Here is a 27,583-nt window from a genome sequence, read left to right on the forward strand (position 1 = left end):
CTGCTCCCTTCACTTCTATGTTAAAACTTACGGGATTTCAAGAAGAGATCTCTGTCTCTATGCCCAAATTTCCCCTTGGGATAAAGACACCAGCCATATTGGATTAGGGTCCACACTAATAACCTCATTTTAACTTGGTTATTCTGTAAATATCTTATTTCCAAATAAGGTCACATATTGGGGCACTGGGGATTAGGACTTCTATATAACCTTTTGGAGGGACAAAATTCTACCTACAACAAAGACCACAGAATTTTACAGGAGGCTCTGGGAAAATCCCCTTTATATGTCCAGGGAACCCCCAACACCATCATGGGATTAACTTTCTCTTCTCTTGGGGGAAATTAAGAGACAGTGACAATTGTCTATTCTTAAGGAAGTAAGCCAGGTCTGGGTGCTTCTTCCCTAACATAGACTGTGTATTTGCAAGAGGGAGGGAGGCACAAAACATGAACATATACAACCTCTCCATTTAAAGCTCTTCGTGGAAATTTGCTCCCCAAATAGCTTTAATATTATTAAATGAAGGGTGTGATCCGATGTCATCAAGGAGCCACAATTGCTACTTTCTTAGAAGGCAGAAAATTCACCCAAACATCCCCCAATCCCACCACCCAGCCTTTTGCTGTCACCTGTTCCCCCACCCCACCACCACCTCCAACAAGTCTAGGCAGTAGTTGTGAAATAATTCTGCTACAGCCACACACTAGTGAAAGAGATAGCAGCATCTGGTCGTTCTGTAATTTCCAATTCGTTGTAAGTAAAAGAAGCAAGAGTTCCTTTCCGCATGGGGAACACAGAGACTCAAGTGTGTGGACCCTAAACAGATGCTCAAAAGCTCGGAAAACTGATGTGTGTGGCTACTAATCTGAGTCAAGAGGGGTGACAGTGTAATGCTAATTTTCTCTCTTTCCGGCTCCGTTCCCCGGCTCCTCTCCGTAGGCCTGTAGGCTTGGGGTTCTCGGTAGGATGAGGTGCGGGAGACGCGGAGTTCTCAGGAGTACCAGCCTGGGCTCAGAATCCTCCCTCAGTCCCCGGAGAAGGGCTTCTCTGGCTTCTCCTGCAGTCGCCAGGGGTAAGAACCGCTGCATGGCTACAACTGCGCAGGGGAGACAGGACCTCTCTGGGAGACGCAGAAATATATGTTCCAAAGAAAGGGACTAAAGGCTCCCTGGAAGCAGCAACCGATCCAACCTAAAAGACAGCCTTCTCTTGCAACAGAATTTGCTGAATTGCGAAGATTCTGCTTGGGCTGACACTAGGCAGCGGGCATTGATTGGCGTCGACTGTTTGGGCTCTCGGCCACTAAGAGCAAAAGGGAACTGGGAGACAAGGGTTTTTTTGTCTCGTTTTGTTTTTGTTTGTTTGTTTATTTTAATCCTTTAACGCATGCCTTATGCATGCCTCCTGGAGACTCAAGACTGCTCTCCCGGCTTCAGAATCGAAAAGTATCGAACTCAAAATTTAGCAAAAAATTGAAGTCCAGGCACCTGGAGCTGACAGGGAAAGGCAGCTTTGCTCATTCTTACTCCACCACCACCAGTATCCCCAAGCAATATGGATACTGATCACCTTTTGTCCAATCAACAAATAGTTTTCGAGCGCTTACTGGATGCAAAGCAGAACCTGATGCGACCCACCTTCGGGAAGTTGTTTCATTCCACACCCTAAGAGCTGCGCTTCCGGAGCGATACTTGGCTTTGAAGTTACTTCCCTTTTAGTTCCGCGAGTGGAAAAAGCTATTTGAGTTGGGTGGATACAGGTTCGAGTTCTAGTAGAGCAGAGAAGAACTTTCTTAGTGTCCTCTGGTGATATCTAGAATCAAGGTTTGGGGTCACAGAGGAGAGAACAACGCTGAAAAAAAAGAGGCAGAAAGGTGTAAGTATAGGGGGATACTTGGTGTGGGTGTGGTAGCGTGGCCGAGCGGTCTAAGGCGCTGGATTTAGGCTCCAGTCTCTCTGGAGGCGTGGGTTCGAATCCCACCGCTGCCAAGGTTTTGTTTCCTGATCGTGGATGATCACGACCCACGTCCTCACTACAGGACCGGATAAGGACTTGCCAAAAACATAGCATTTAAGCTGGGGCTTTTTGAAGTTGAGAGAAGAGAGGTGCAGAGCCATGAAAGTGCAAGGGCCCCATAGCGGGCTGCCCCAGCAGAGGAGAGCAGGGAGTGAAGACAGATTGTCTCATCATTTGCTGCTAAGCCAGCAAACTTTGGGCAGTTGCAGAATGTCCCGGTGCAGTTTCTGCTGCTGACTGCCTCTGGGATCCCTACTGTTTCCTACTGGTGATCTCTATTTATCTGCTGCTCTCCTCACTTAAACAGCACCCCCTCCCTTCCTCCCTCTTTCTCTTTCCTTCCCCTCCAGGCAAGGGTGGTAAAGTCAGGCCAGTAAAACAGATGGGTTAAACTGGAAGAGAATCATCGAGGGAGGCAACTGCTCCTCAGTTTACCAACTGAGTTTACCAACCACCAGGGACGCCCCATCAGCTCAGGGAAGTGATTTAATTCCTAGGCTTGAGTCAGCCAAAGAAGAGTACTCCGACTCTACCTAGCACATAGTGTCCTAGTGAATTGAAGTCGCTCAGTCGTGTCCGACTCTTTGCGACTCCCGTAGACTCTAGCCTACCATGCTCCTCCGTCCATGGGATTTTCCAGGCAAGAGTACCGGAGGGGGTTGCCATTTCCTTCTCCAGAGGATCTTCCATAGTGTCCTAGGATGGGTTCAAAGTCAGAATTTGAGCTCTTTAAGGAACACTCTCACTTTCTGACCCTACAGGGCAGTGCGTTTCCTGCCCAGTGTGCACCACTGTTGGTTCCCAAAGGGTGCATTGGGCTTGGTTTGGCACCGACTGCACTCAGATTTGAATCCAGGTATCTCGCCTTCCTTAAGCCTTTGAGGAGTCATTGGTTCACTTTAGTAGGTGGTGATGGTCCTGACTGGCCTATGGAGGCAAACAATAAATTTGTCCATGTGACTTGTTACTCTAGTCAGCTTCTGAAAGTGAAGTGAAAGTGTTAGGTGCTCAGACCTGTCTATTTGAGACCCCACGGACTGGAACCCGCCACGCTCCTCTGTCCATGGAATTCTCCAGGCAAGTGGAAATTCTTTGCTGTGGAGGCCTGTTATATGCATTGTAGAATGTGAAAATGTCTCCAGACATTGCCAAATGTCCCCTAAGAGGCAATATCTGCACTAAAGACTCAGGCTGCAACTACACTGTTATCTCTCAGTGTTTGGCTTGTTGTGTCAATTTCCTACAACATCTTTTGAAAGGTAGAGGTTCTTAATTTTATGAAGTACAGTTAATCATTTTGCTTGATTTTTCTTTTATGGATCGTGCTTGTAATGTTACATCTAAGAAATCTTCCAACACAAGTTGACAAATATTTTATTTTAATTATTTTATAATTTTGGCTTTTGATATATTTCAGTCAATTTTTTATTCAGTGTGACATAAGGATCAAAAAAAATTTTAAAGATCATTTGTTGAAAAGACTACTTTTCTCTACTGAATTGTCTTTGAAATTTTGTCAACAATTAGTTGATAATATATGTGTAATTCTACCTCTGTACTCCTGTTCCATTGATCTATTTTTTTTGTATCTTAATGCAAATACTACAGTCTTGATTATAGCAGCTTTATAGTCTTGATACCAGACAGAGTGAGTCCTTTAACTTTTCAGAGTACTCTCCTTTTTCGAGTTGTTTGGGACATACTATGTCTTTGATTTTCCATATGAATTTTCCATATGAATCAGTCAGCTGATTGTTTTCCGGGGGGGAAAAAATAAAAAGGCCTGTTGTTATTTTGATTTGGATTGCATTGAACCTATAAATTAATTTAGAGATAATTGATATCTTAACAATATTGCCTTCTCATTCATTAACATAAAATGTTTCTCCTTGAATTTAGATTTTCTTTCATTTCTCTCAGTCTTTGTGTGTGTGTGTGTGTGTGTGTGTGTGTGTGTGTGTGTGTGTGTATACAAGTTTTGGACATATTTTAATGCTAAGTATTTCATTTAATAATTCTATGGTAACTTGGATTCTTTTTAAAAGAATCCAAAATCAATTTCTGATTGTTCATTGCTGGTATATACTATGTGTATATATATTATACACTATATATATACTTACATATATGTATGTATGTGTATATATATATGTGTGTGTCCAACTCTTTGTGACCCCATGAACTGCAGCTTGCCAGGCTTCCTTGCCCTTCACCACCTCCTGGAGTTTGCTCAAACTCACAATAATATATACAATTAATTTTAATATTAATCTTATATTCTACAATTTTTCTAGATTCACTTATTAGTTATAGCTTTCTGAAGATTCCATAGAATTTTTAAATAGGCTTTCAAGTTTGATTTGCTTTATACTTTTCCAATTGAGTTTTATTCCAGATTGGTTTCACAACAAAGCTTATTTTAAACCCAGTGCATTTCCCCACTGCTAACAACTCCATCCTCCACCAACCCACAGATCAAAGAACTGAAGCTACTGCTCAGCTGTGAATGTGATATCAGTTACAGACTTTTAAGGAATCTAGAACGAAGTCCTGGAGCCAGGTCAGTGACTCAGTCAACTCCCAAAACAATTTGCAGTCCCGAATTTGCAGTTGTGTGGTTTCAGAAGTGTCTCTGGCCCTGCCACTCTGCTCAGACTGACAGGAAATCCACGCAACAACAGGGATTGGTGAGAGCCTGGAACTTCCGCATTATCCCCAGTGGCCTGTTGCCCACCTGCTAGAACAGCCATGAGGACAGTTGTGTCTGGGCCAAAGCCACTCAACTGGGGGCATGTTCAAGTGTTACGCAGAAGAGGCTAACACTAATCTATAAAGAAAAAATAGCTGCTCACATTGACCTTGGCTCACTATATGCCAGGCACTGTGCCAAGCAAGCACTCAGTACTTTATCTTTGTAACAACCCTGTAAGGTAGGTTGTAGCATTATTTATCCTCATATCAAATGCAAATTGTGTGAGCATCTGTTCTCTCTTTATGAGAACAGAGAGAAGACATCTCCGGGTGTTTTAGAGTGTAAAACCATGTAAGAAGCTTCATCTCTGAAGAAATAATTCAGCAGAGCCACATGTGTGCATTCTTTGATGTCTCGGGTGAGGGAAGAGACTCAAGAGTGAAGTCACATACTTGCCTAAGTTTCAAAGCTATTAAGTGGCAAACAGTTCCTACAATGGCTACAACCCAAGTTCCAGTTCTGAGAGAAAGGGACAAAACGACCCTTGAGTGGCCTAAACTCTATAGCTTATCCTCTGGAAAATGACTCTGGAGAAGGCGATCTGTCAGTGAGGACAGGATATTCTGTGATAGTAACAACTGCCTGATGAGAAAGAGGGTAACTGCAGGGATCAGAAGCCCGAGTCTGGCCTCTATGGAGCTTCAAGATTTCTATCACCAAAACGTTTTTCTCGGGGAAATGAACATGTTTTGTCGCTGGGCTAGGATTTCCCCGCACAAGTTCCCTAGCAGATTCCGAGGGTGAATTTGCAACGCAGAGATGTCAACAGTGGCAACCTGGGAGACCCTTCAGCCCCTAAAGTCACCAAATGCAAATTGTGTGAGCATCTGCTCTCTCCTTATGAGAACAGAGAGAAGTGTCTTAGGAACAGAGTGTAAAACCATATGAGAAGCTTCTTCTCTAAAGAAATAATTCAGCAGAGCCACATGTGTGCATTCTTTGATGTCTCAGTTGGTGAAATAGGGGGAGTTATAGAATTCTGTTGGCATCTCTGGGTTGTTGGTTAGGTTCCAAATAGGCGCTGTAGCATTTGCAAATGCTCTAAAAACGCCATTGGATGTCATGTTCCTTTAAAGATAAGATTTTCGTAGCTTTAATTAGCAACAGCCTTTGTTTATCTTTGTAAGAGATTTATGGTAGACTGAGGAAGCCTCAAGGAATAAAACATAGTAGCACTGCTGAAGACCCAGAGCCTAGTGTGTGGTACAGATTTAATTCATTCATTACCCATTTATTCATTCACTAAATTCTTCCGCTTTAAGCCCTGGGTGGAAGATGAAAAATTCAGAGCCAAAGAGGAGAGTAAATTTTTGCGGTAAGTGTCTGCTGTGCCCTGAACCCCTTGCTCTTGACGGTTGAAGTTAGGACTTCAAGAACGTATCGTGTAAAGCAGAATTGAGATGTAAAGAAAGTATTATCTGAAAGAGCAGTAAATATGCTTCCAGCATCTGGTAGCGTGGCCGAGCGGTCTAAGGCGCTGGATTAAGGCTCCAGTCTCTTCGGGGGCGTGGGTTCGAATCCCACCGCTGCCAGGGAAAGTTTTTGCCAGTTGCAGAAGACTCAGATCTAAAATGAGACAAATATTGCACTTACTAGGTTAGAGGTGAGAGATTGAGCCTGTGGGAGCGAGGTTCAGTTAAAACTAGTCAAACGCTTTCTCTGGCGAGGAAGTTTTGCTAGTTAGTAACGTTTTGATTGGTCTTCAAAGAGGGGAATTTCACGAAGGGGATAGGGGTCATCAGGAACAAGTTTTAAGACCTTAAAACGGAAGCTTTAAGTGCAAACGCACTCCGGAAGAAGAAATTGTCACATTCGACAAGGGACTGATAAAAGGGTAGGGGAAAGGGGGAGCGGTGTCCTTTCCCTCCCGCCCCCCCCCCCCCCCCCCCACACACACATTTTTACAGAGGGAAATTCACAGAGGCTTAGCGGGCAGTGTAAAATCGAAATTCAAGCGGCAACTCTTTTGGCAAAAGTGCAGGGAGTAGCCCTTGGGTCCATACTGTCGTCAGAGTACAGCGGAGACTTTAGAGTCAGTTCCTCAGGTCCTCAGCTCTCCATCGGTCTGTTTGCTCTGGGACGCATCTGCCTCCCCACGCCCAAGCCCCATTTCTGGTCTCCTGATGAAGACTCTGCATCTTTCTCTACCAGGAAGTGAGAAGGACAGGGAGGGTCTGAGGGAGACTGTCTGGAGCGTGACTCAACAAAAAAGGCAATGTGCGCTGGGAGGAGGGAGGTGTTTAAATTCTTGTAGACTTGAATCAAGGATCTTGGACAACAAACTTGGAAAATCTGCTCACTGTCCCTACCGCTTGCTTTCAAAAAGTCTGAGAATGTTTTAACCAATAATCTGAACTCCTATTAGACATTTTCACCTCTTAATCTGTGAGTACAGGTAACTTTGGATCTTGGCCCACATTTCAGGGTTCCAGGAGAGTGTATGGACGGAATTTGATGTCCACTGAAATCCAGGTTGAATTAAAGTGTTACACCTTTCTCAGTGTCTTTGTAGAGGCCCATTTTGCAGGAGAGAGCATCCTTATGCAATGGAGAGAGCACCTTCAGGAGGTGGTGAAGGAGCAGAGATGGCCCATGTCCTTAAAAGAAACATCAAGAGAAGTTTACAGTTCCTGGCTGAATTCTTAGTCTAAGGGTCTGCGTATGATTGTCCCTCTTTTGCTTAGAAAACTCACTTAACAAAATCGCAATCTTTGTTCAACATAAATATTGCACCCCTGCACTCACCGAGCTGAACTAGAATGAAGAGAAACCCAGTAATGCTCAAATGGTCTCAATTTAAATTCATGACAATGATCTCAAGTGCATCTGCATAATAATCTTATTATTTTTGTCAATCACTTCATTGTACCATTCTTAAAGGCGAATCTTTCATCCCTTCTATAGTGTCTTTAAAATAGCAATACCTCAGCATCCATTCTCACTCTTGGCTTTCTATTTCACTAAGGAAAGAGAACCATTCACAGGAGAATGTCTGCATGCACGATACTACAAGGTATCCATCTACAGGCATCTGAGGACTTTTATTCCTCCTGTTACTGTGAATGACCTAGCCGAGATACTAGCTAAGATCATCCCCTCTAACTGCACACTAGAAGCCATCCTTTATTGCTTACCCAAGAACATTCTTTCTAGTAGCAGTATACATGCAAATGGATAGACATGGACAAAATCAATTCATGAATTTTTCAATTAATACTTTTTTCTGTTTGGAGGCAGTTTTATGTAAAAGAAAACTGAGCACAATGTAAAGAAAGTTCTCATACATGTGCTCTCCCTGCTCCTCTTCCAATATTTTCCCTTCTAATGACAAATTGCATTGGTATAATACATTTTGTTACATTTGGTGAACCAATTATATCATTTTGTTAATAATTAAATTCAGGCATCATCCTAGCAAAATTTCTTTGTTTGCCATTAAAGATTTCTTCAAACCTGGAGAGTAAAAGAAACTTGCAATAAAGGTCCCAAGAGATTCTGAGCATGCATAATTATAAACACACCCAAGATAACTATCCTGAACTTTCAAAACTCTTCCTTTATTTTCCCACTGGCTTGTCTCAGCCTGCATTTTAGACAAATATCTGTTGCCCTATATGCTGCTCTCATTGCACCCAGAAAGTGTTAGTTTCATCTGAAAGAGCAATGAGTGCTGAAACTTGGAGAATTAGAAACAAATATACTGCAAATTCTGACATAGAGATATAGAAATAGAGAAAGACAGGGAAAAAAAATCAGAAAGAGACAAAAAACAAGAGATAGAGACATAGAAACAAAGAAGAAAACAGTGGGGAAAAAAAAGTTACAGAGAAAAATCAGACCAAGAGGGCTAGACACCCTGAGAGACAGAAAGAAAATGAGAAACAGACACAGCTATACAAGAAGGGGGAAAGTTTAAGAGAAAAGCACGAACTTAGGGATCAAAAAGTGATCAGAAATACACCTGGTAGTAGGAAGGTGGTGGGGAAAATAAAGAGGGCTGAAGCAAGGGAACTGAAGGGTGCAGGGAGTGGAAGATAGATTCTGGAGAAACAGCTACTGACAAAGATTCGGGTCTGTGGGCAGAAAAGATCCAAGTTCCTCACTGGCCTCAGCTAACAGGGCAGAAGAGTACCGATGGGACCGCGGAACCGAACGTCACTTTCTCCATCACTTCCCAGGAAGCCTCACTGAGCGCAAAAAGTCAGACTAGGTCTAGGTGAGCACCGCAGTCCCGGTCTGGAGTGAGTGTTGAGGCGAGGTAAGTACAGAACCTGGGGCGGGAGTTGAGTGGGATGGGGAGAGGCGGTTAGAGGCAGTGATTCTCCTCAAAAGGTCTTCATTGACCCTGCAGGATGCTTTCTGCTGCTCTCCATTCCTTCGCAAGCCCGCCATCAGCCAACCCACGCCTCCCTTTGGCTGACGCCCCCTTTACCCTCACCTCTTACAGGGTTTCTGACCTAGGATGGCCGGTATCCCACCAGTCCGTGTAGAAAGGATCTGGGGAGAGAAAAGACTCTCCAGGCCCAGACATTCTGAAAATAGCCACCCCAGGATGCTTGACAACCACGGAGCTGGCATGTACATCTCTCTTTGCCAAGAAGGCTTTCAACCAACCAGACGCTTGATGTTCCCCGGGGTCATCCAGTGTGTTGGCCTCTGTCCTTTCTGCAAAAAGGAAGGACCCAGGGTGAGCCAATGTGCACCCTTCGATAGCTCAGCTGGTAGAGCGGAGGACTGTAGGTCTAATACATGTGGACATCCTTAGGTCGCTGGTTCAACTCCGGCTCGAAGGAAGTGCCTCACTTGCTTTTGCCCCATCATAAATGCCACCACCTCCTGGCACCTGGTGCCCCTGCCCTGCAAATTGGCCATTGCCTGTGCACTACAAAATCATCTTCATTCTCACTGGACAAAGCCAACAAAGCCCTTCCGGAGTCACTTGTCCCTTTCTCAAATCCAACGACACATGCCCTTCATCCAAAAGCAACCTGAGTGGACTGTGGCAACCCCTTCAACATCCCAAGCCCTTTAAGCTTTTATTCATGTGCCTCTTCCTGGGGAAGACAAGTACCCCCTCTTGCACTACCATTTTGCTCAACGTGGACAGATTCCTGACAAACACGTGTCCACACAGGAGCTGCCCACTGCAAGCCCTGGAGCCCAACAAGCACACGGGCCATGGAAAACCAAGGCATTCTTCTTGAAAATCCTCCCACTGAGTTTTCTAGTGGGTGGGATGGAAGGAGGCGCTTAGAGGTGGTGCTCCTTTGAGGAGCAGTGAGGCTCCCATTCTTTGGCCCCTCTCATTTTTGCAAAAATAAAGGACCCAGTGCTTGTCATTGGAAGGCATGGACATGCACCCTTTGATAGCTCAGCTGGTAGAGCGGAGGACTGTAGACTTGATAAATGTGGACATCCTTAGGTTGCTGGTTCGATTCCAGTGCAAAGGAAGTGTCTTAGTTACTTTTGCCCCATCATGAGGGCTACTAGTGAAATGTGTCCACTGACATATGCCCTCCAGCCCCAAACACTCCTTTTCTCCTGCCTTAGGAGGCTGCCCCAACAAGGCACCCTGTTGACCCCCAAGCCCTTTTAATTTTTATTCACCCACCTCTCCCCAGGGATAGCAGCACCTGCTCTGCTACTACACTTACTCAACATGGATAGGCCCAGCCACACAATACCTGCCCACCACAAGCCCTGGAGCCGGACAAGCACTGGGCCATGAAATGGGTCATGGACAATGAAGGCATTCTTCTTGAAAATCCCCCCATTCAATTTCTCTTTCCTACTCGGCCTAGTCCTAGGGTGGTCCCTTGCTTCTCTCTTCTGTCTAGCCCAACTGCAGTCTCTGTGTGTCCTTGTCCATTTCTCCAACTTTCTCTCTGACTCTCTCTTTCTCTTTCTCCCTCATTCTCACATTTGCTCTCTCTTTCTGTGTTTCTTTCGAATAATCCATAAATATATAGACATAGGGAGACAGAAAACCTCCATCACTATTCGTTTTCTATACTGTGGGACAGGACTGCCACTCTGGGATGTACCAAGCCACTGCCAACTCTACACCTGCATTGAGAGCCACTGGCATTGGCAGTGGCAACAGACACCAAGGCTCTCAGGACGGGGGGAGAAGGCTTGAAGTCATGATGAAACCTGCCGAGGCCCGATTCAGGTCTCCTGTCAGAGAACTAGGCTGAGGCCATGGGAAAACTTCAAATTCCTTGAAACTTCACAGCTGTTCTGGTTGCTATAGGAAGCTTTGAGTTCCTTCTGAAAGACTAATGATTGCTCCGACTCTGTACAATGGAGGGAAAAACACGTGCACTGATTCCCCTGCTGCTTCTGATATAAGACATAGCAAGAGAGCTGGAGATAAAGACAGAGAGAGACCAAGGGGGAGTGACTGCAAGGGGAGGGGGAGATGGAGAGGAGCAGAGTTTGTGAGCAAAAAGAAAGATTTATAAATGAGTGAGCACTGAGAGTAGGAAAAGTGGGAGGGGAGGGCAGGGAGGGGAGGGCAGATAATGGTGGCTGAAGGCAGGGAGCAGAAGGGGCCAGGGAGTGGGGTTTGATGGCTGGATGTGTGATCTGGAGGGGTACACCCACTGTCCACCTTACACAGGCCACTGGCCTGTGCTTTCTGACCAGCTGGCTTAATTAAGGGCCGGGCCCTTAGGCTACATGGACTGGACCTTCCCACTGACCTCCATTCATCCCCAACTGAGCCAGGCTGAAGAGGTGGTGGTGGTTGGGGGAGGGTTGTCAAGGCTTGTGGGTGCAGAGAGGAAAGCCAAGGTGTGGCCCTGGCTCTTTTCCCTCTTGTGGGAGGGAAACTTCTGAAGGTGGGAGATATGTTGGGAAAGCATGGGGAAAAGGACTATCTGTACAACGGTGATGGGTTTGTGACTCTCTGCAGTCCCGGGGCCCAGCTGCTGGCCTCCCCTGACTCTTAAGCCCACAAACTCCTGTTCAGTTCAGGTTCTGCCTCTGCATTCAGACTGCATTTCCCCACACAGTTTCCTCTCCAGGTGAGCTGCCCCAGGTCTTCCCATGTCCCACTGCTGGCTAAAAGGGGCTGAGCCCGGGGCTGTGGCATCTCCAGGGTCCATGGGGTGGTCCCACTGCTTTCCCACAGGAGACCTTCAAGAGAAAGGTTTTATTGCTCTGTGACCACAAAGAGTCCCCAGCCTTGAATGTCACCTTCTGCAGAGACCAGCGGACAGGGACCGAAGAGATTTTCTAAGGCACATCTTTCATTGGATGTGCCCACAGACACCCTTACCTCCGCCCCCCTCCTGCTCTCCATGGGTATTGGAGATTCCCAGGTTTGGGGGAACTAACTCTGATGTTTTGGGGATGTATCAGGGGCAGGGGAGTCCCCATAGTTGGGAGATGGACTCTGATGACTTGGATACTCTAGGGTGAGCCCTAGCACAGTCAAATCCTCCTGTCTGGAGTCTCACAGGGAGCAGCAGGGGACCTCCGTGGACATGGCCTCATCCTCACAGGAGCAGACCTGTGGGTCTTTTGATCAGAGGTGGCGACACAGGCATTGGAGGGCAGGTGACTTGGGTGTGGCCTGCTGCACCTCTGTGCTACCTGTGCTGGGTGGGTGACCACGCACTGTTGGGGTGGCGAGCCCACACCAGATAGGATCTGAAAGGTTTTTCAAAGACTCCAAGTGAGGGCAAGAGGTCCAAGTCGACAGGAGGGTGCTCTGGCTCCTCCCTTCCTCTCCTGTGCCTATCCAGGAAGGCCGCAGAATCTTTAGCTACTTCAGGGAGCAGTCGCCTCTGCCAAAGGAATCCGGGTCTGTGGGCAAAGGAGGGGAACCAAGGCCCCAGATTGGGCTAGCCCAATCAATATCCTTTCTGCATCATTTCCCAAAGCCTCACTGCGCGGAAAAGTAAGACTAGATCTAGGTGGGCACCAAGGCCCCTCTCTGGAGTGAGTAACAGGTAAATGAGATACAGAACCAGGAACGGGGATTGGGGATGCAATGGGGGAAGGAGCTTAGAGGCCCACGCTTCTCTTTAAGAAACAGTGAAGCTCCATTTTCTTGTCCCCCTTCATTTCTGCAAAAAGAGAAGACTCAGTACTTGTCAGTGGAAGGACCTAACTATGCACCCTTCGATAGCTCAGCTGGTAGAGCGGAGGACTGTAGTATCACATCCTTAGAGGTAGACATCCTTAGGTCGCTGGTTCGATTCCGGCTCGAAGGAAGTGCTTGGGTTTTTTTTTTTTTTTTTTAATCCATCACGAAGACCGCTAGCGCCCTCTACCGCTGCCCTGTATATTGACCCTGGCCCTTTCATCAGTAGATCATCCCCATTTTCACAGGACAAAGCCCTTCAGAAGCCAATTACCCCTCCTTCCTGAAATCCATGGACAAATGCCCCTCATCCTAACAACACCCCCTTGCTCCTGCCTTCGCAGGCTACCCTAGTTAGCCACCCTCGCAACCTCCCAAGCCATTTAAACTTTTATTCATGTATCTCTCTCTAGAGAAAACTGCACTCTCTCTGCCGCTACCACTTACTCAACATGGACAGATCCGTGACAGATAAATGGCCACAGAGGAGCTTCCCACCACAAGCCCTGGAGCCCGACAAGCACCCCTGCCATCACATGGGTCAGGGACAACCAAGGCATTCTTCTTGAAAATCCTCCCATTCAATTTCCCTTCCCTACTCTGCCTAGTCCTAGAATGGTCCATAACTTTTCTCTTCTGTCTAGCCCAACTACTGTCTCTGTGTTTCTCTGTCCATCTCTCTCTTTCTAACTTTCTCTTTCTCATTCTAACTCTCTCTCTTCCTCATTCTCCAGAGAGAGAGAGAGAGAGAGAGAGAGAGAGAGAGAGAGAGAGAGAAGGTTACCAGGTTTGGGGGAACTAGCTTTGATATTTGGGGGATATAACAGAATGAGGGTGTGCCTATGGTTGGGAGGTAGACTCTGGTGACTTGGACACTCCAGAGTGAGCCCCACCATGACCCCACTCCTCCTGTCTGGGACCTCACAACGGGCAGTAGGAGACCTTCGAGGACATGGACCTCGTCCTTGCAGGTGAAAACCTGCGGGTATCTGGATCAGGAGTGGCCACGCTGGCACTGGAGGCCACACTTGGGTGTGGCGTGTCATATTTCCGTGCGACATGAGCTGGGTGGGTGACCAAGCATTGTTGGGGTGGCCGGCCCGCACCAGACGGAACCTTAAACATTTGTCAAAGACGCGGAGCAAAGGCAAGAGGTCCAAGCCTGACGGCAGGGGGCTCTGGTCCTCCCTTCATCTCCCGTGCCTGTCCAGGAAGTCCCCAGAATCTGGAGCTACATCAGGGAGCAGCCGTCTCTTGCCAAAGGAATCCGGGTCTGTGAGCCGAGGAGGGGAGCCAAGTCCCCAGACTGGCCGCAGCATGACCAGGCTTCTGGGTACCTAAGGTGTGGTCTCCCCGCCTAGCCCGACATCCTTTCCTCATCACTTCCCAGGAAGCCTCACCGTGAGGAAAAGTGAGACCAGCTCGTGGTAGCAATAGGGTTAAGTGGAGGGGTGATGACGCCCCAGCATCAGAGGGCAGGTCTGGGTTTGGGTAAGGGCTGGGGGCGACGCTCAGACACTCCTCGAGGGCCCCTCAGCGGATCTTACCCAGGTAGGATCCTCTGCTTTCCTCCGCAAGCCAGCTCCCACCTCACCCACGCATCCATTTGGGTTTCAGTAACGCCCCCTTCTCCTCACCCTCTTTCCAGTTTTCTGACCACAGAGGGCTGCTGTCCTGTTCTCTCTGAAGAAAGAGCCCAAAGGAGAGAAAATGAGTCAACAAGTAGCGGCCCGGGCTCAGATTCTGAAAATCACCTTTCCGGGATGCCTGGCCACCACGGATCCCCGGCGTGTGCAGGCTCTTTGCCAAAGGACTTACCGCCAAACCAGAGTATGTTGTACCCGGAACCTATTAGAGCCTTTTGGCTTTTGACATTTCTGCAAAAAGGAAGGACCCAACCGACTGCGTACGCACCCTTCGGTAGCTCAGCTGGTAGAGCGGAGGACTGTAGATGCGAAGCATATAGACATCCTTAGGTCGCTGGTTCGATTCCGGCTCGAAGGAAGTGCAGCTGGTGGTTTTGCTCCCTTGTGAAGGCCGCCGCCACCCCCGGGCGCCCAGCTGCGCAAATTTACCCTTGCGAAGAAGGTTAGCATCTGAACTCTCACAGAATAAGGGCAGGAAAGCCCTTCTGGAGTCACCCTCACGGCGACCTGTGGACTGTCGCCAAGGAACACATTTTCTTCTTCTGAAGTCCACGACTTTCAGCGCAAAACAACAGCCCCCGGTCCCCCAACCATCGCTCCCACTTAAACGGATAGTAGCCCAAGCCTCAAGCCTTTTACACTATTATTTCCCTACAACTCTTGCTTTTGCATCTTCTGCCTAGCACAGCGCTCTCTGATACCCACATTTCTGAATTCGTTTTCTACAGTAGTTTTTTAGGGTGGATGGATTCTTTAGGATTTTCTACATATAAAAATTATAAAATCTCCTAGCAGAGACAGTTTTACTTCTTCCTTTCCAATTTGGATGCATTATATTGTATAGTAAGGTATATACAATATATCATTTTGTTTTGTTTCATTTTGTTTTATTCCATCCCATTCTATTTGCCTGAATTCCTTAGCTAGAACTTCCTGTACAGTGTTGAATAGAAGTGGTGAAAGTGGTTGTTCACTCTTGTTCCTGAATTTAGGGAGAAAGTTTTCAATGTTTCACCATTAAGACTGATATTAGCTGCAAATTTTTCATAGGTGTCCTTTATCATATTGAAGATGTTCCCTTGTATTCCTGGTTTGCTGAGTATTCTCATCAGGAAAGGATATCAAGTTTGTCTAATGTTTTTTCTTTATCAGTTGGGATGATCATGTGTTTTCCCCCTCTATTTTGTTAACATGGCATATTATATTCATTTTCTTATGTTGAACCACTCTTACATTCTTGGGGTATATCCCAATTGGTTTTAGTGTATAATCTTTTCACTATGCTACTGGATTAGGTTTACTGGTATTTGGTTGAGGATTTTTGTATTTGCATTCATGTGGTACAGTGGTGTATCATTTTCTTTTCTTATTTTTTTTTCTTCTAAATTTGATATGAGACTAGTACTGGCCTCATAGAACAAGTTTGGAAGCATTCCCTCCTCTGCCTTTTGGAAGAGTTTGAGAAGGATTGGAGTTAATTTTTCTTTAAATATTTGGTAGAATTCACCAATAAAGCCAAATGATCCTGAATTTTTCTTTAATAGGTTTTCAATTACTGATTTAATTTCTTTATTCACTATAGAATCTGTTCAGATTTTCCATTTTTCAAAGAAACTTTTGAGTGAGTTTTGATAGTTTGTGTGTTTCTAGAAATTTTTCCATTTCGTCTATGTTGTCTAATTTGTTGGCATACAGGTGTTAATAGTATTCTCACAGTATTTTTTATTTCTGTAAGGTCAGTAGTAACATCTCCACTTTAATTCCTGATTTCAGTAATCTGATTTTTTTTTTCTTTTGTTTTTTCCATTGTCAGTCAAGCTACAGATTTGTCCATTTTTTTTTCTTCTTTTCAAAAACCAACTTTTGGTTTTGTTGATTTTGCTATTTAAAATTATTTTTCATTATCGCCGCTCTAGTCTTTATTATTCCTTCCATCTGCTTGGTTTGTTTGTGTTTAGTTTGCTCTTCTTTTTTCCTAAAACTTTTCTTCTTAAACTTTTCAACCTTAAGATTGAAGGTTAAGTTGTTGATTTGAATTTTTTTTTTAATGAATGTATTTATAGCTCTAAATTTCCTTCTGAACATTGCTTTTGCTGCATCCTTTAAGTTTTGGTATGTTGTGACTTTGTTTTCACTGATCTCTAAGTATTTTTGACTTCCTCTTGTGTTAGCTAATTTGACACATTTGTTGCTCAAAACTGTGTGATTTAAGTTTTTTCTGCTATTGATTTGTAGTTTCATTGCATGGTGATCAGAAAAGACACTTGTATAATTTTATTGTGACTAGTTTTGTGGCCCAAAATCTATCTTGGAGAATGTTCATCTGTATTTCTGAGGGAGGTGTATTCTGTTGTCATTGGGTGGAATGTTCTATGTGTGGTCTGTTAGATCTGAGCTGTTAGGTTAGCTTACCATGTTGAAGTCTTCTATTTCCTTATTTATCTTTTGTCTAGTTGTTTTCTCCATTATTTACACTGGGGTGTTGAAGTCTTCAACTATCATTGTAGGACCGTCCAAATCTTTTTTTCATTTAAAAAATTAGAGGCAGGTTTTCTTATTAACAAGTTTTGCAAGTTCTTAATATAGCTGGATACAATTTTACCTTTATTAGATATGTGATTTTAATATATATAATTTCCCCAACCTATAACTTGTTTATATGTTGTCTTAACAGTATTTCTTTTGAGAAAGAAAACTTGTAATTTTGATGAAGTTCAATTTATCAATTTTTCTTTTATGGACTGTGCTTTTGATTTAGTTTCTATTAAATCTGCCTAAATCAAAGTCACAGAGGTTATATCTTATTTTGTACTTTTAGAAATTAAAATTATTTTAGTTTTACATTTAAGTCTATGAATCTTTTTTTTTTACTTAGTTTTTATATATAGTCTAAGATGTAGATTAAAGTCCATTTTATCATGTGAATATCCAACTGTTCTTTCAATATTTGTTGAAAAGACTATACTTTTTCCACTGAATTTCCTTTTCTTATTGAAAATCAAGTGGCCATAAATATGTGGGTCTATTTCTGCACCCTTCTGTTTCATAGATATTTGTCTGCCTTTATGTCACTTAATATTTCTCTCATGTATTTTGTTTCTTAGTTCTGTGTTCTTTAAGATAGTCTTCAGCCATTCCTGAAGTACCTGCTTGTTCTGTTTTATCCTTCTTTTCACACTGTGGTTATTATAATCAAGGCCAGATTATACATGGGTATGAGTTAATGTATATGAATTAAGGACTACGGAATAATCTTCTATTCATATTTTAGATTTGTATTGTATTTCTTGTTCTTTTTATTCAATTCTATGTGCTATTTTTTCTCCTGGTAAGTTCCTCTTATATAAAATTTGATAATGGAACTCAATCTTGTTTTCCTATGTTATTTACTTACCCTTTTAAAATATGAAAAGGGAAAAGAAGAAGGGAGAGAAAAGCAATCTTTATTTATTTTCAGAAATTTTATCATAATGAAAAAGACAATCTTCTGTTTTCAACATTTTCTTTTAATCCTATCTCCGCATTCTGAACTGTGATTCCATGTGAATAGCTGTGCTTCTATATTGCCTCCACTACTTTTGGATCAGAAAGCAACTTGTTTCTGGGAAGCTTGAATTCCTCCTGGAGTTGATAGTTCATTATAGTTTTACATTTCCTGGCTCTGAGTAGGCCACATGGTATCTGACATTCCCCAGTGGTTGGTTGGCTAATTTTGTGGAAATTGAGTTGCCATCTTTAGGGAAATATTTCTGACATTCATTAATTTTTTAACTGCAGACAGTTTGTATTTCTAAAAGCTGAATTTTCTTCACATATATACCTGATTGTAGCTACATATTTCTGATGCTTTTTCATTATGAAAAATTTCAAACATTCTAAAAATAAAGAAAATGGTATAATGAATAATGGTGTAACAAACTCATAGTTCCATGAATTACCAAATCATGGCTATGCTAATTTTATCTATACCTCCACTCATTTTATTTTGAAGCAAATCCCAAGTATCATATCATTTTGCTATAAATTATTTTCTATACAGTTACCACAACAGGAATTTTACTGATGAGGAAAACTAAAGTCAAAGTGGTATTAAAAGATGATTAAAATAGAAGCATATTCGAAAATATTGAAATTCCATCATTCAACAGAGTTGTCAAGCTAGCAGTCTCCTTAGTTTAAATATTTTCCTTCTGTCCTCCATATAATGACAGGGAAAGTTTTCCAGGATATCCTAAAAGTGAGTAATAAGGTACAGAACAGAGTAAGAAAGTCACAGGTAAAGAATTAAGCATTGTGACATTTGCCTACATACACACAAAACAACCCTGGAAAGTTGTGCAGTAAGATAATGAAAATGGTTAAACAGGGAAGGGATATGGGATGGATTGGGGGGGGAGAAGGATTAGAACTTTAAAAATCTATACATTGTTGTATTTTTAAGTCATTTGAGTATGTTTTATATTTTTAAAATAAATATGATCTTTTCTTCTAAAATGTACTATTTCATGCAAAAACTAGGCTATTCCTATGATCAAGTCATTTTGAAAGTATTATAACAATACCAAGATCATTGTTAATTGGACAGATGGCTATATAATTTTAAAAAATTGCCTGACTTTGTAGTTAGAGTCTTAAGTTTTATAGTTCAATTAAATGTTACAAACATATATGGCTTAAGTATGCTTTACTAGCGCTCAGACTTCATGCATCTCTCTTTGCTTCAACTTGTCCTCCTTACAGCTCAACAAACAAGAGCCTCAGGTTCTACTTTAGTTTTCTTCAACTTACCTCAACCAGGTCTACCTGTCTGTGATCTCACTATTTCCTCATAATCTAAAGTGATGAAACTTCTCATGCCTCATTCATGTTTCCAGTTAGGTATTATCTTTTCTCTAAAAAAGAATATGTCCAGAAGAATGGAATTCAGTCAAACTGGGCCTCAGGGGGACCTCTGTACAATCAATCCTGCATATTCATGGGTTCTGCATCTGGGAACTCAACCAACCATGGATTTTTAAATAATCAGGGAAAACAAATTTGCTATACCAACAAATATTTACATAGCATTTACATTGTATTGTGAGTGTGTGTGTGTGTGTTAGCCACTCAGTCATGTCTGACTTCTTGCGATCCCATGGACTATAGCCTGATAGGCTCCTCCATCCATGGAATTCTCCAGGCAAGAATACTGGAGTGGGTTGCCATTTCCTACTGCATTACATTGTGTTAGGTATTATAAGTAATCTAGAAATGATTTAAAGTATAGCTTACCCTTGAACAACATGGGTCTGAACTGAACAAGTCCACTTACTTGTGGATTTTTCCAATAAATATAGTACCTACATTTTCATTTTACATATCCTTAAATTAACTAGCTATGACAGGAAGTTTCATTTCTCTTAAAGATCACAATATGTGAAATCAAAAGAAATCAGAAGGGTTTGAGTACTGATTCTGACCAAACTCTTTCAGGTTTTTGCTCTTGGGTAAGTCATTTATGAATTCCTCTGTTTTTGAGGCAGAAATAGCAGTATGTGGGTTTTCAACTACATGGGAATTGGCATTCCTAAACCTCCCTCCCACTGCATTTTTCAAGAGTCAACTTTACATGGAAGATATGTGCAGGTTATATTCAAATACTATCCCATTCTAATCAAGGGACTTGAACACTCATAGTTTTTTTTTAATATCCCCAGGGGGTTCTGGAACCAATCTGATGCAGATAACAAGAGACAACTCTACTTTTCTTCCTCTCAGCTTAAGACTTATCTCACAATACCAGCTTCTCCTCAAGTCTAGGGGTCAGAGTAGTTTAATTCACTTATTTATTGAGCACCTAATGTGTTCTGGGCACTGTGTTTGGTGTTTGTTATTATACTAAAATATAATTCCTGTCCTACAAGTTCAGAATCTGGCATGAGACACAAATGAGAAGGTAGAGTTCCAATTAGGTATTGAGACTTAGTTTAGCAGAACCAGCCATGGATCAGGTTGGAGAGTGGGCAGGAGGTGGGGTTAAGGTGAGTGGGCAGGGGAAGCTTCTCAGAAACGAAGCTGATATGTGTCAGGGTAAACTGAGTTTTAGAACATGAATAGGAGTTAGTCAAGTCTTTATTCAAGGACATAAAGTGAACAGAGATAGAAAAATGTGAAGAGTGGTTCAGAATTCTGAATAGTGTTTTAGGTGTGTGTGTTATTTATTACTGGAAGATAAGGTCCAAGGCTGGGAGAAGCAGTAAAAGCTAGGGATGATGCAGGGAAGCTTCTCTTATCTTATCCCACCCTTGAGGCTACTATTGCTTCCCAACCCAAAAGCCAGGGGAGGGATTCTCAATATCAGTGTAAATCCTCAGGGAGAAAACAGAATGCTTCTGTAATTGGGATATAAATATGTCCCATGAGTGCTGTGCAGGAGAAAGACAGATGTTGGCTATGGTCCTCCACAGCTGGTCAGACTCCATTCTTTCTCTCATTTCTCCTGTATTGCCCAGTACTTTCGCAGCTGCTGGTTTGGGGTGAGTGACAGATGAAAGCAGAAGCATTCCCACCCAACCCTTGTTAAGGGTCAGCCTCCTTTTCATCAAGCATGAAGTCTGGGAAACTTCTGTTGAATTGCAAATTTCTCTTGTGTCTTTGAGGAATTATTTTCTCTCTTTCTTATGGCTTTATTTCCTCACCAGTTGGATCTCTTTTCTTTAGCAGGTACTGCTGCTAGCTGGGCTCCTAGTGTTTGGTTCAGTAAATCCTCATTTTGGGGCATCACCACTGGAAACTCAATTTTTTTTTTTATTGGAGGATAATTGCTTTATAGTGTTATGGTGGTCTCTGCTGTACATTGACATGAATTAGTCATAATTATATACAATATGTGTAATATATTATACATATATAATATATATATCCCCTCCCTCCGTCACCCATTCCCCCCTTCTAGGTTGTCACAGAGTTCCACGCTGGGTTCCATGTGTTATGTAACAGCTTCCCGCTAATTATCTATTTTACACATGATCATGTATATATGTCATTGCTACTTTCTCCATTTGTCCTAACCTCTCCTTCCCGCTGGAGAAGGAAATGGCAATCCACTCCAGTACTCCTGCCTGGAAAACCCCATACCAGGTTCCTCTGGTAGGTTACAGTCCATGGGGTCGCAAACAGTTGGACACAATTGAGCAACTTCACTTTTCTTTTATTTTCTCCTTCCCATGCTGAAACTCAAATTTTGCATGAAGGATCCTACTTGTCAATAGATGGACTGGTTAGAAACCAGCCACTTCTTCAGTCTTCTCCTTCCCTGCACTCAGGCTCATGCCAGGAGCCAGGGAGGACAGGGTCTCAAACAGAAAAACTGACAGTTTGTACATAAAACTCACCAGCAAAAAAGGTGACTATCTGGATTTAAATGGAACATTTTTCAACCATTAGAGACAAAAGGAGCTATAAGTAAGTGCATAAAGTCTTTTCATAGGTAGATGAGAGGTTTAAACCCTCTATATCCACCCCTTGCCTTTCAGCCCCATGTTATTCTTTTAGTGACATACCTTGGAGCCCTATGAGATCATCGTATTTCACTTGAAGTGTACCTGTTCAAACCTAAGGCAGTGATCAGAATGCAGAAGAAACTCTTCATACAGGGAGGAGAGGGTGGACCTTGATTGTGGACCTGGCCACGGCCACAAGAAAGGACAATGTGATGCAGCCTCCTTAGGATCAGAAAGTCCCTTTATTTACAAGGCAGAAGAAAAGCTTTGAAGAATTATACCCAGGAGGAAAGCACAAAAGAAGAAGCAGATTATCCACCTGCAGCCTCTTTTCCCAAGTGCTCTGCCCATCCTCAGGAACTCCAAGTGTGCCAGGCTATTGTCAGCATCACAGCAAAGTCATGGGAAGGACTCCAGGATGGAGCAGGACATTTCAGTCATAAAAAGGGAAAGAAAATTCTTGCAGGGTGATCCTCAGCCTCATGGAGATATCAAGGACTTTCAAGGGCAGGTAGGAAGAATCCCTTCTATATCTTGATTTGGGACTCATCCTCTTCTCACTTAAGGGATAATTAGTTTCAGTATTTTCAGACAGCCAGAAAGAATCCTCTTTGAGGGGACCAATCCTATTTCATTTCACTCCATTACTTATTTTATGTGCATCAACTGCAACATACTATGCTCACGTACTGCTCTTTTCCATTAAAAACCTCCTGTCTCTCCTATCAAATCTATACTTATTTTTAGTATTTATTTTAGGTATCACCTTTCTCTAGAATAGTTTCTCTCTAAGTCTCAGCTTGGATTCCTTCAAGTCCCCTGGGCTTACCTGTGACACTTCATGTGTGACACATTTTAACTTTTCTGTCATTCTCATTAGGCAGTGAGCTGCATGAGGGTAGTGACAATGTTGCCTTTACCTCCAAATCAACAAACTTAGCACCTGAGACATAATCAACCTAGAACAAAAGATGAATGGTTTTACTGCTAATAAGGTAATTTCTATAGAAGCTACAGGGAGATGAGAATGTTGAATGAAATCTCTAGGGGAAAAGACCACAGAATTGCTTTATCCTAAACAAAAGGTGCAAAAGTTTTCCTACTTGAGTGGGAGCCACAGGTGAGAGATTGTAAGTAGAGAGGTGGCAGTAGTGGTAAAGAACCCGCCCGCCAATGCAGGAGACGTAAGAAATATGAGTTTGATCCCTGGGTCGGAAAGATACCCTGGAGAAGCAAATGGCAATCTACTCCAGTTCGTGGACAGAGGAGCCTGGCGGACTTTAGTTCATGGGGTCACAAAGAGTCGTGTCCATGGGGTTACAAGGAATCATACTCGACTGAAGCAGCTTAGCACACAAACTTTATTGCAAATGTAGACTGCTGGGTGTGCTAGAGAACTGTGGGGCTGACAGAGAACCAAGGGCTGAAGGTCATTTCTCATGCTTTGCATGGCTAATGGTGATCAGTTTTCTCCTAGTAACTGAAGCTTTAAGAAAAATTTCAGAATATCATTGATTTGTTCTTATAATTGGTGTTAGTCTTCAGAATTGGAATGACGAGAATCAGTTGGTAAGGACTTAATTTCTGAATTTATTAGAAATTACTAGGAATTCATAATTTTGTCTCTGGCAAGTCATCTAATAGGGCCCAAGTTTGAAGAGACTTATCTTGGTGTTATGGACTGAAAAAGCTTGAGAAACTCATCCTAACATTCCCCAGAATATTTGGCTTGAAGTTGGCTCTAAATTAAAACATGTAGATAACCGACTGATTGAATCAGTGTGGTTTATCCCTATTCTCCCTTTTAAATATAACTTGCTTTAGATAGGCAAGCACTTTGTGACTAACTGAGTTCTGTTAGACTCTTGGGTTGCAGGAGAAAGTCTCCATGAAAAGGTAACATTGTGTAATAAATGTACTAATGGCCTAGATTCCTATGACTCATTCTACAGCTGAGCAGATGAAAGACAATCAAAGCTGGATTAATTGACTGTTTTCCAAGGGAAGAGGCAAGTCTCTGGTGCTCTAAACTTAGAGTCCAGAGCTTTCTCTATCACATCATTTGCCAGCTAACTGCTGGGAACTCTTTGCACTATGAATTAATTTGCTCCTTACAGCATTTTATAGTTGAGTTGCGCAGAGAGGTTAAGTAACTTTTCCAAGGCTACTCAGCTAGTAAGTATAGATGCTGGGATTGAAAGCCAGGCAGTCTGGCTCAAGTTCTGATTCTGGTTGAATAGGAATCACATTCTTCACAAAATCATTTTTCTTAATTTTTGTCCAGCTCAATGGATATTGTTTTTATAATAATGAGATATCACCATTTGGGATCTTAGAATAGTAGATGTGAAGATGGAGCCTCCTATCATCTTCACACCTTAGTTTTAGCTACCATTTATGGGAAATCTTTCTCAGCTCTAAAAATCAATTAGATGAGGACCTCAGGTCCTTCAAATCTTTTTAAAAAATTTTTATTGGAGTATAGTTGATTTACAATGTTGTGTTCATTTCAGGTGTACAACAAAGTGAATCAGTTATACATATACATATATCCACTCCTTTTAGATTCTTTCCCCATTTAGGCCATTACAGAATATTGAGTAGAGTTCCCTGTGCTGTATAGTAGGTCCTTACTAGTTATCTATTTTATATATATTGTATGCATTTATCAATCCCAATCTCCCAATTTATCCCTCCCCCTACTCCTTTATAACCATAAGGTGTTCTTTTTTTACATCTGTAACTCTATTTCTGTTTTATAGATAAATTCATTCATCATACCCCTGTTTTTTAGATTGCACATCTAAGTCATATCAGACAATATTTGTCTTTCCCTGTCTATTTACTTCACCAGTATGATGATCTCTAGGTCTACACATGTTGCTGCAAATGGCATTATTTCCTTCTTCTTTGTGACTGAGCAATATTCCATTGTATGTATGGGCCAGATCTTCTTTATCCATTTGTCTGTTGATGGACTTTCAGGTTCTTCAAGTATTAACAGGATCTGTGACTAGAGAAAGTGGAGCTCTGTGTGCCATATCATGATAAAATAAACTTTAGGACTGTCTGGAGAAGACCTATCCTCACCAGGACTGCGTTCATGCTGTTGCACAGATGGGAAGGATAATGGCTCCTGATGGAAACCAGAGCAGTGGTGTGACTGAGTTCATCCTGGCGGGTTTCCCAAATCTCAACAGCACAAAAGCAGAACTGTTTTCTGTCTTCCTTCTTGTTTATCTGCTGAGTCTAACAGGTAATGTGTTGATCGTCGGAGTGGTAGGAGCTGATACTCGCCTGCAGACTCCCATGTACTTCTTTCTTGGTAACTTGTCCTGCCTAGAGATTCTGCTCACTTCTGTCATTATTCCCAAGATGCTGAGTAATTTCCTCTCAAGGCAACACACTATTTCCTTTGCTGCATGTATTACCCAGTTCTATCTCTACTTCTTTCTTGGGGCCTCTGAGTTCCTGCTGTTGGCTGTCATGTCAGTGGATCGCTACCTGGCCATCTGTCATCCTCTGCGCTACCCCCTGCTCATGAATGGGGCTGTGTGCTTCCGAGTGGCCTTGGCCTGCTGGGTCGGGGGACTCCTTGGAGTACTCGGCCCCACAGTGGCTGTGGCCTTGCTTCCTTTCTGTGGACAGGACGCTGTGGTGCAGCACTTCTTCTGTGACAGCGGCCCACTGCTCCGCCTGGCATGCACCAACACCAAGGAGTTGGAGGAAACTGACTTTGTCTTAGCTTCTCTTGTCATCATATCCTCACTGATGATTACTGCCGTGTCCTATGGTCACATAGTCCTGGCCGTCCTGCGCATCCCCTCAGCTTCAGGCCGGCAGAAGGCTTTCTCCACCTGTACCTCCCACTTGATGGTGGTGACCCTCTTCTATGGAAGTGCCGTTTTTCTCTATGTGCGGCCATCGCAGACTGACTCTGTGGATACTAACTGGGCAGTGACAGTGATAACAACATTTGTGACACCGCTGCTGAACCCATTCATCTATGCCTTACGTAATGAGCGAGTCAAACAAGCTTTGAAGGACATGTTTAAGAAGGCAAGAGCAGGATATTGGTGGCATCTTTCACTTGCTAAGAGTTTCAACAAGAAAATAGTGAGGTAAAAGTGAAGGGATGCCATCACTTAAGGGATGTCCTAAGTCCAAGTCTCCTTTGTTATCTTCTCATTGTCTCATCATCATGGCTATCACCACATGTCCAAATTTTGGAACCACTAAAGAACTACAAGGCATCAAATTCATCCTTCTTCTCTTTCAGGCAAAATTCCTTGATTCTATCTCATATAAATTCACATTATAATTGATTTAACATAATCAATACCATCATAAGAACCTCCAACCTGTGCAATCCTAACCTATGGGTCCATAGTCACCTGTGCTGGGGTCCAGCAGGATCCAGGGGGTACCCTAAGGACGTTCGTACCCTAAGGACGAACGGTGTCGGCGAGAGAGAGAGAAGACATGTGAGACCAGCCTTGATAGGGCCAAGTCTCAGGATGAACGATGAGAGAGAGAGAGAGAGTGACCAGACCCGGGGGTGGGGGGGGGGTGGGGGGGGGTGTGCAGCTGAGTCTGGCAGAGTCTGGCAGGGTCTGGCAATGCTTTATTTTTTACTGTAGCTTTTATACCCTAAGTTACTACATCTCTAAGGGGGAAGATAGTTTAACATTACATCAGCTTGTTCTTCACGAAACCAAGGTGTTTTCTGCATACTTCTTTGTTTATGAGGGTCTTATACTTTATCTTCTGGCCTTGGGGCCTATTAACATTTTATGCAAGTCAGGTGAATGTAAACCTATTTTCTGTTTCTATGGTGACCTTAACTGAAAGGTAGCAGTCTCATAGGGCAACAGTACAGAATAGAAGTATAACCTTGTTAACGCAAAAATTAATCCTTCTGCAGAAGTTGTCAGTTGCATTTATCTAAGAAGTTTACCCCACATTGACTCTGCAGCTTCAGTGAGGCAGCTTCTGCCTAGCACTCCTGGCTCACAATTAACAACCATCTCATTGTTACCACACTAGGGCTAAGCTCTTATTTTTCTAGATCTTTAACTATATTAACAATGGTTTCTATAACACAACCTTAGCACATTAAGAGCAAAAACACAGCAAGCAAAACACAGCAAACAAACATCAACCCAATAACCACCTTTAGGATAATTTTTCTTATGTTTTCTAATAGGGCTTCCTCACTCCCCGAAGGGCTCTATGTCTATTAGGGCCTTTATATGATCAGGTTCTTTATGTTATTTTATGACTAGGGTATTATAAGCAATCATGCCTATTAGTACCAAGGGCATAAACACATTTGCCAAATAAACTAAAATACCAGCAAAGGAGTTTCAATTAAAACACTCCTTTCACCCTGAATAATCTCATAAAATACCACCACCCGGGAAACTTATTGATTAAAGTTCTAAATTGATTCTTCTTTGGGAAGAGTTTGGGGAAGGCCTTCTGCCTGTGTCACAGAAATTAGGGAGTAGTCTATTGAAGCAGGCATCAGAAAGACAGATATCATCTTTAAAGGTGAGCGCCGGGGGGCAGCTTTTCGGAATCCCTGAAAACC

At 43.0% G+C, this 27,583-nt stretch overlaps 1 protein-coding gene, 1 long non-coding RNA gene and 6 other non-coding genes across 8 annotated transcripts; all 8 read left to right on the forward strand.

The window, feature by feature from the left end:
• Nucleotides 1–1,847: 1,847 nt before the first annotated feature.
• LOC136171905 (uncharacterized) lies at nt 1,848–14,550 on the forward strand. Its single transcript, XR_010663935.1, has 3 exons — nt 1,848–1,878; nt 8,950–9,029; nt 14,512–14,550. It is a non-coding gene; the product is annotated as an uncharacterized lncRNA (long non-coding RNA).
• On the forward strand, nt 1,910–1,991 carry TRNAL-UAG (transfer RNA leucine (anticodon UAG)). The gene has a single exon. It is a non-coding gene; the product is annotated as a tRNA-Leu (tRNA).
• Nucleotides 6,222–6,303, forward strand: TRNAL-AAG (transfer RNA leucine (anticodon AAG)). Its single transcript has one exon. It is a non-coding gene; the product is annotated as a tRNA-Leu (tRNA).
• Nucleotides 9,475–9,564, forward strand: TRNAY-GUA (transfer RNA tyrosine (anticodon GUA)). The gene is given in 2 exon segments: nt 9,475–9,511; nt 9,529–9,564. It is a non-coding gene; the product is annotated as a tRNA-Tyr (tRNA).
• On the forward strand, nt 10,132–10,221 carry TRNAY-GUA (transfer RNA tyrosine (anticodon GUA)). Its single transcript is given in 2 exon segments — nt 10,132–10,168; nt 10,186–10,221. It is a non-coding gene; the product is annotated as a tRNA-Tyr (tRNA).
• On the forward strand, nt 12,899–12,993 carry TRNAY-GUA (transfer RNA tyrosine (anticodon GUA)). The gene is made up of 2 exons: nt 12,899–12,935; nt 12,958–12,993. It is a non-coding gene; the product is annotated as a tRNA-Tyr (tRNA).
• Nucleotides 14,551–14,777: 227 nt separating the features above from the next.
• Nucleotides 14,778–14,867, forward strand: TRNAY-GUA (transfer RNA tyrosine (anticodon GUA)). Its single transcript is given in 2 exon segments — nt 14,778–14,814; nt 14,832–14,867. It is a non-coding gene; the product is annotated as a tRNA-Tyr (tRNA).
• Nucleotides 14,868–25,119: 10,252 nt separating this feature from the next.
• On the forward strand, nt 25,120–26,115 carry OR6S1 (olfactory receptor family 6 subfamily S member 1). The gene has a single exon (XM_065941997.1). It carries the CDS (start codon nt 25,120–25,122, stop codon nt 26,113–26,115), a length of 996 nt encoding a protein of 331 aa, XP_065798069.1.
• The last annotated feature ends 1,468 nt before the right edge of the window (nt 26,116–27,583 follow it).

The sequence above is a fragment of the Muntiacus reevesi genome, chromosome 7 (genome assembly GCF_963930625.1).
Source record: "Muntiacus reevesi chromosome 7, mMunRee1.1, whole genome shotgun sequence".
Classification (NCBI taxonomy): domain Eukaryota; kingdom Metazoa; phylum Chordata; class Mammalia; order Artiodactyla; family Cervidae; genus Muntiacus; species Muntiacus reevesi.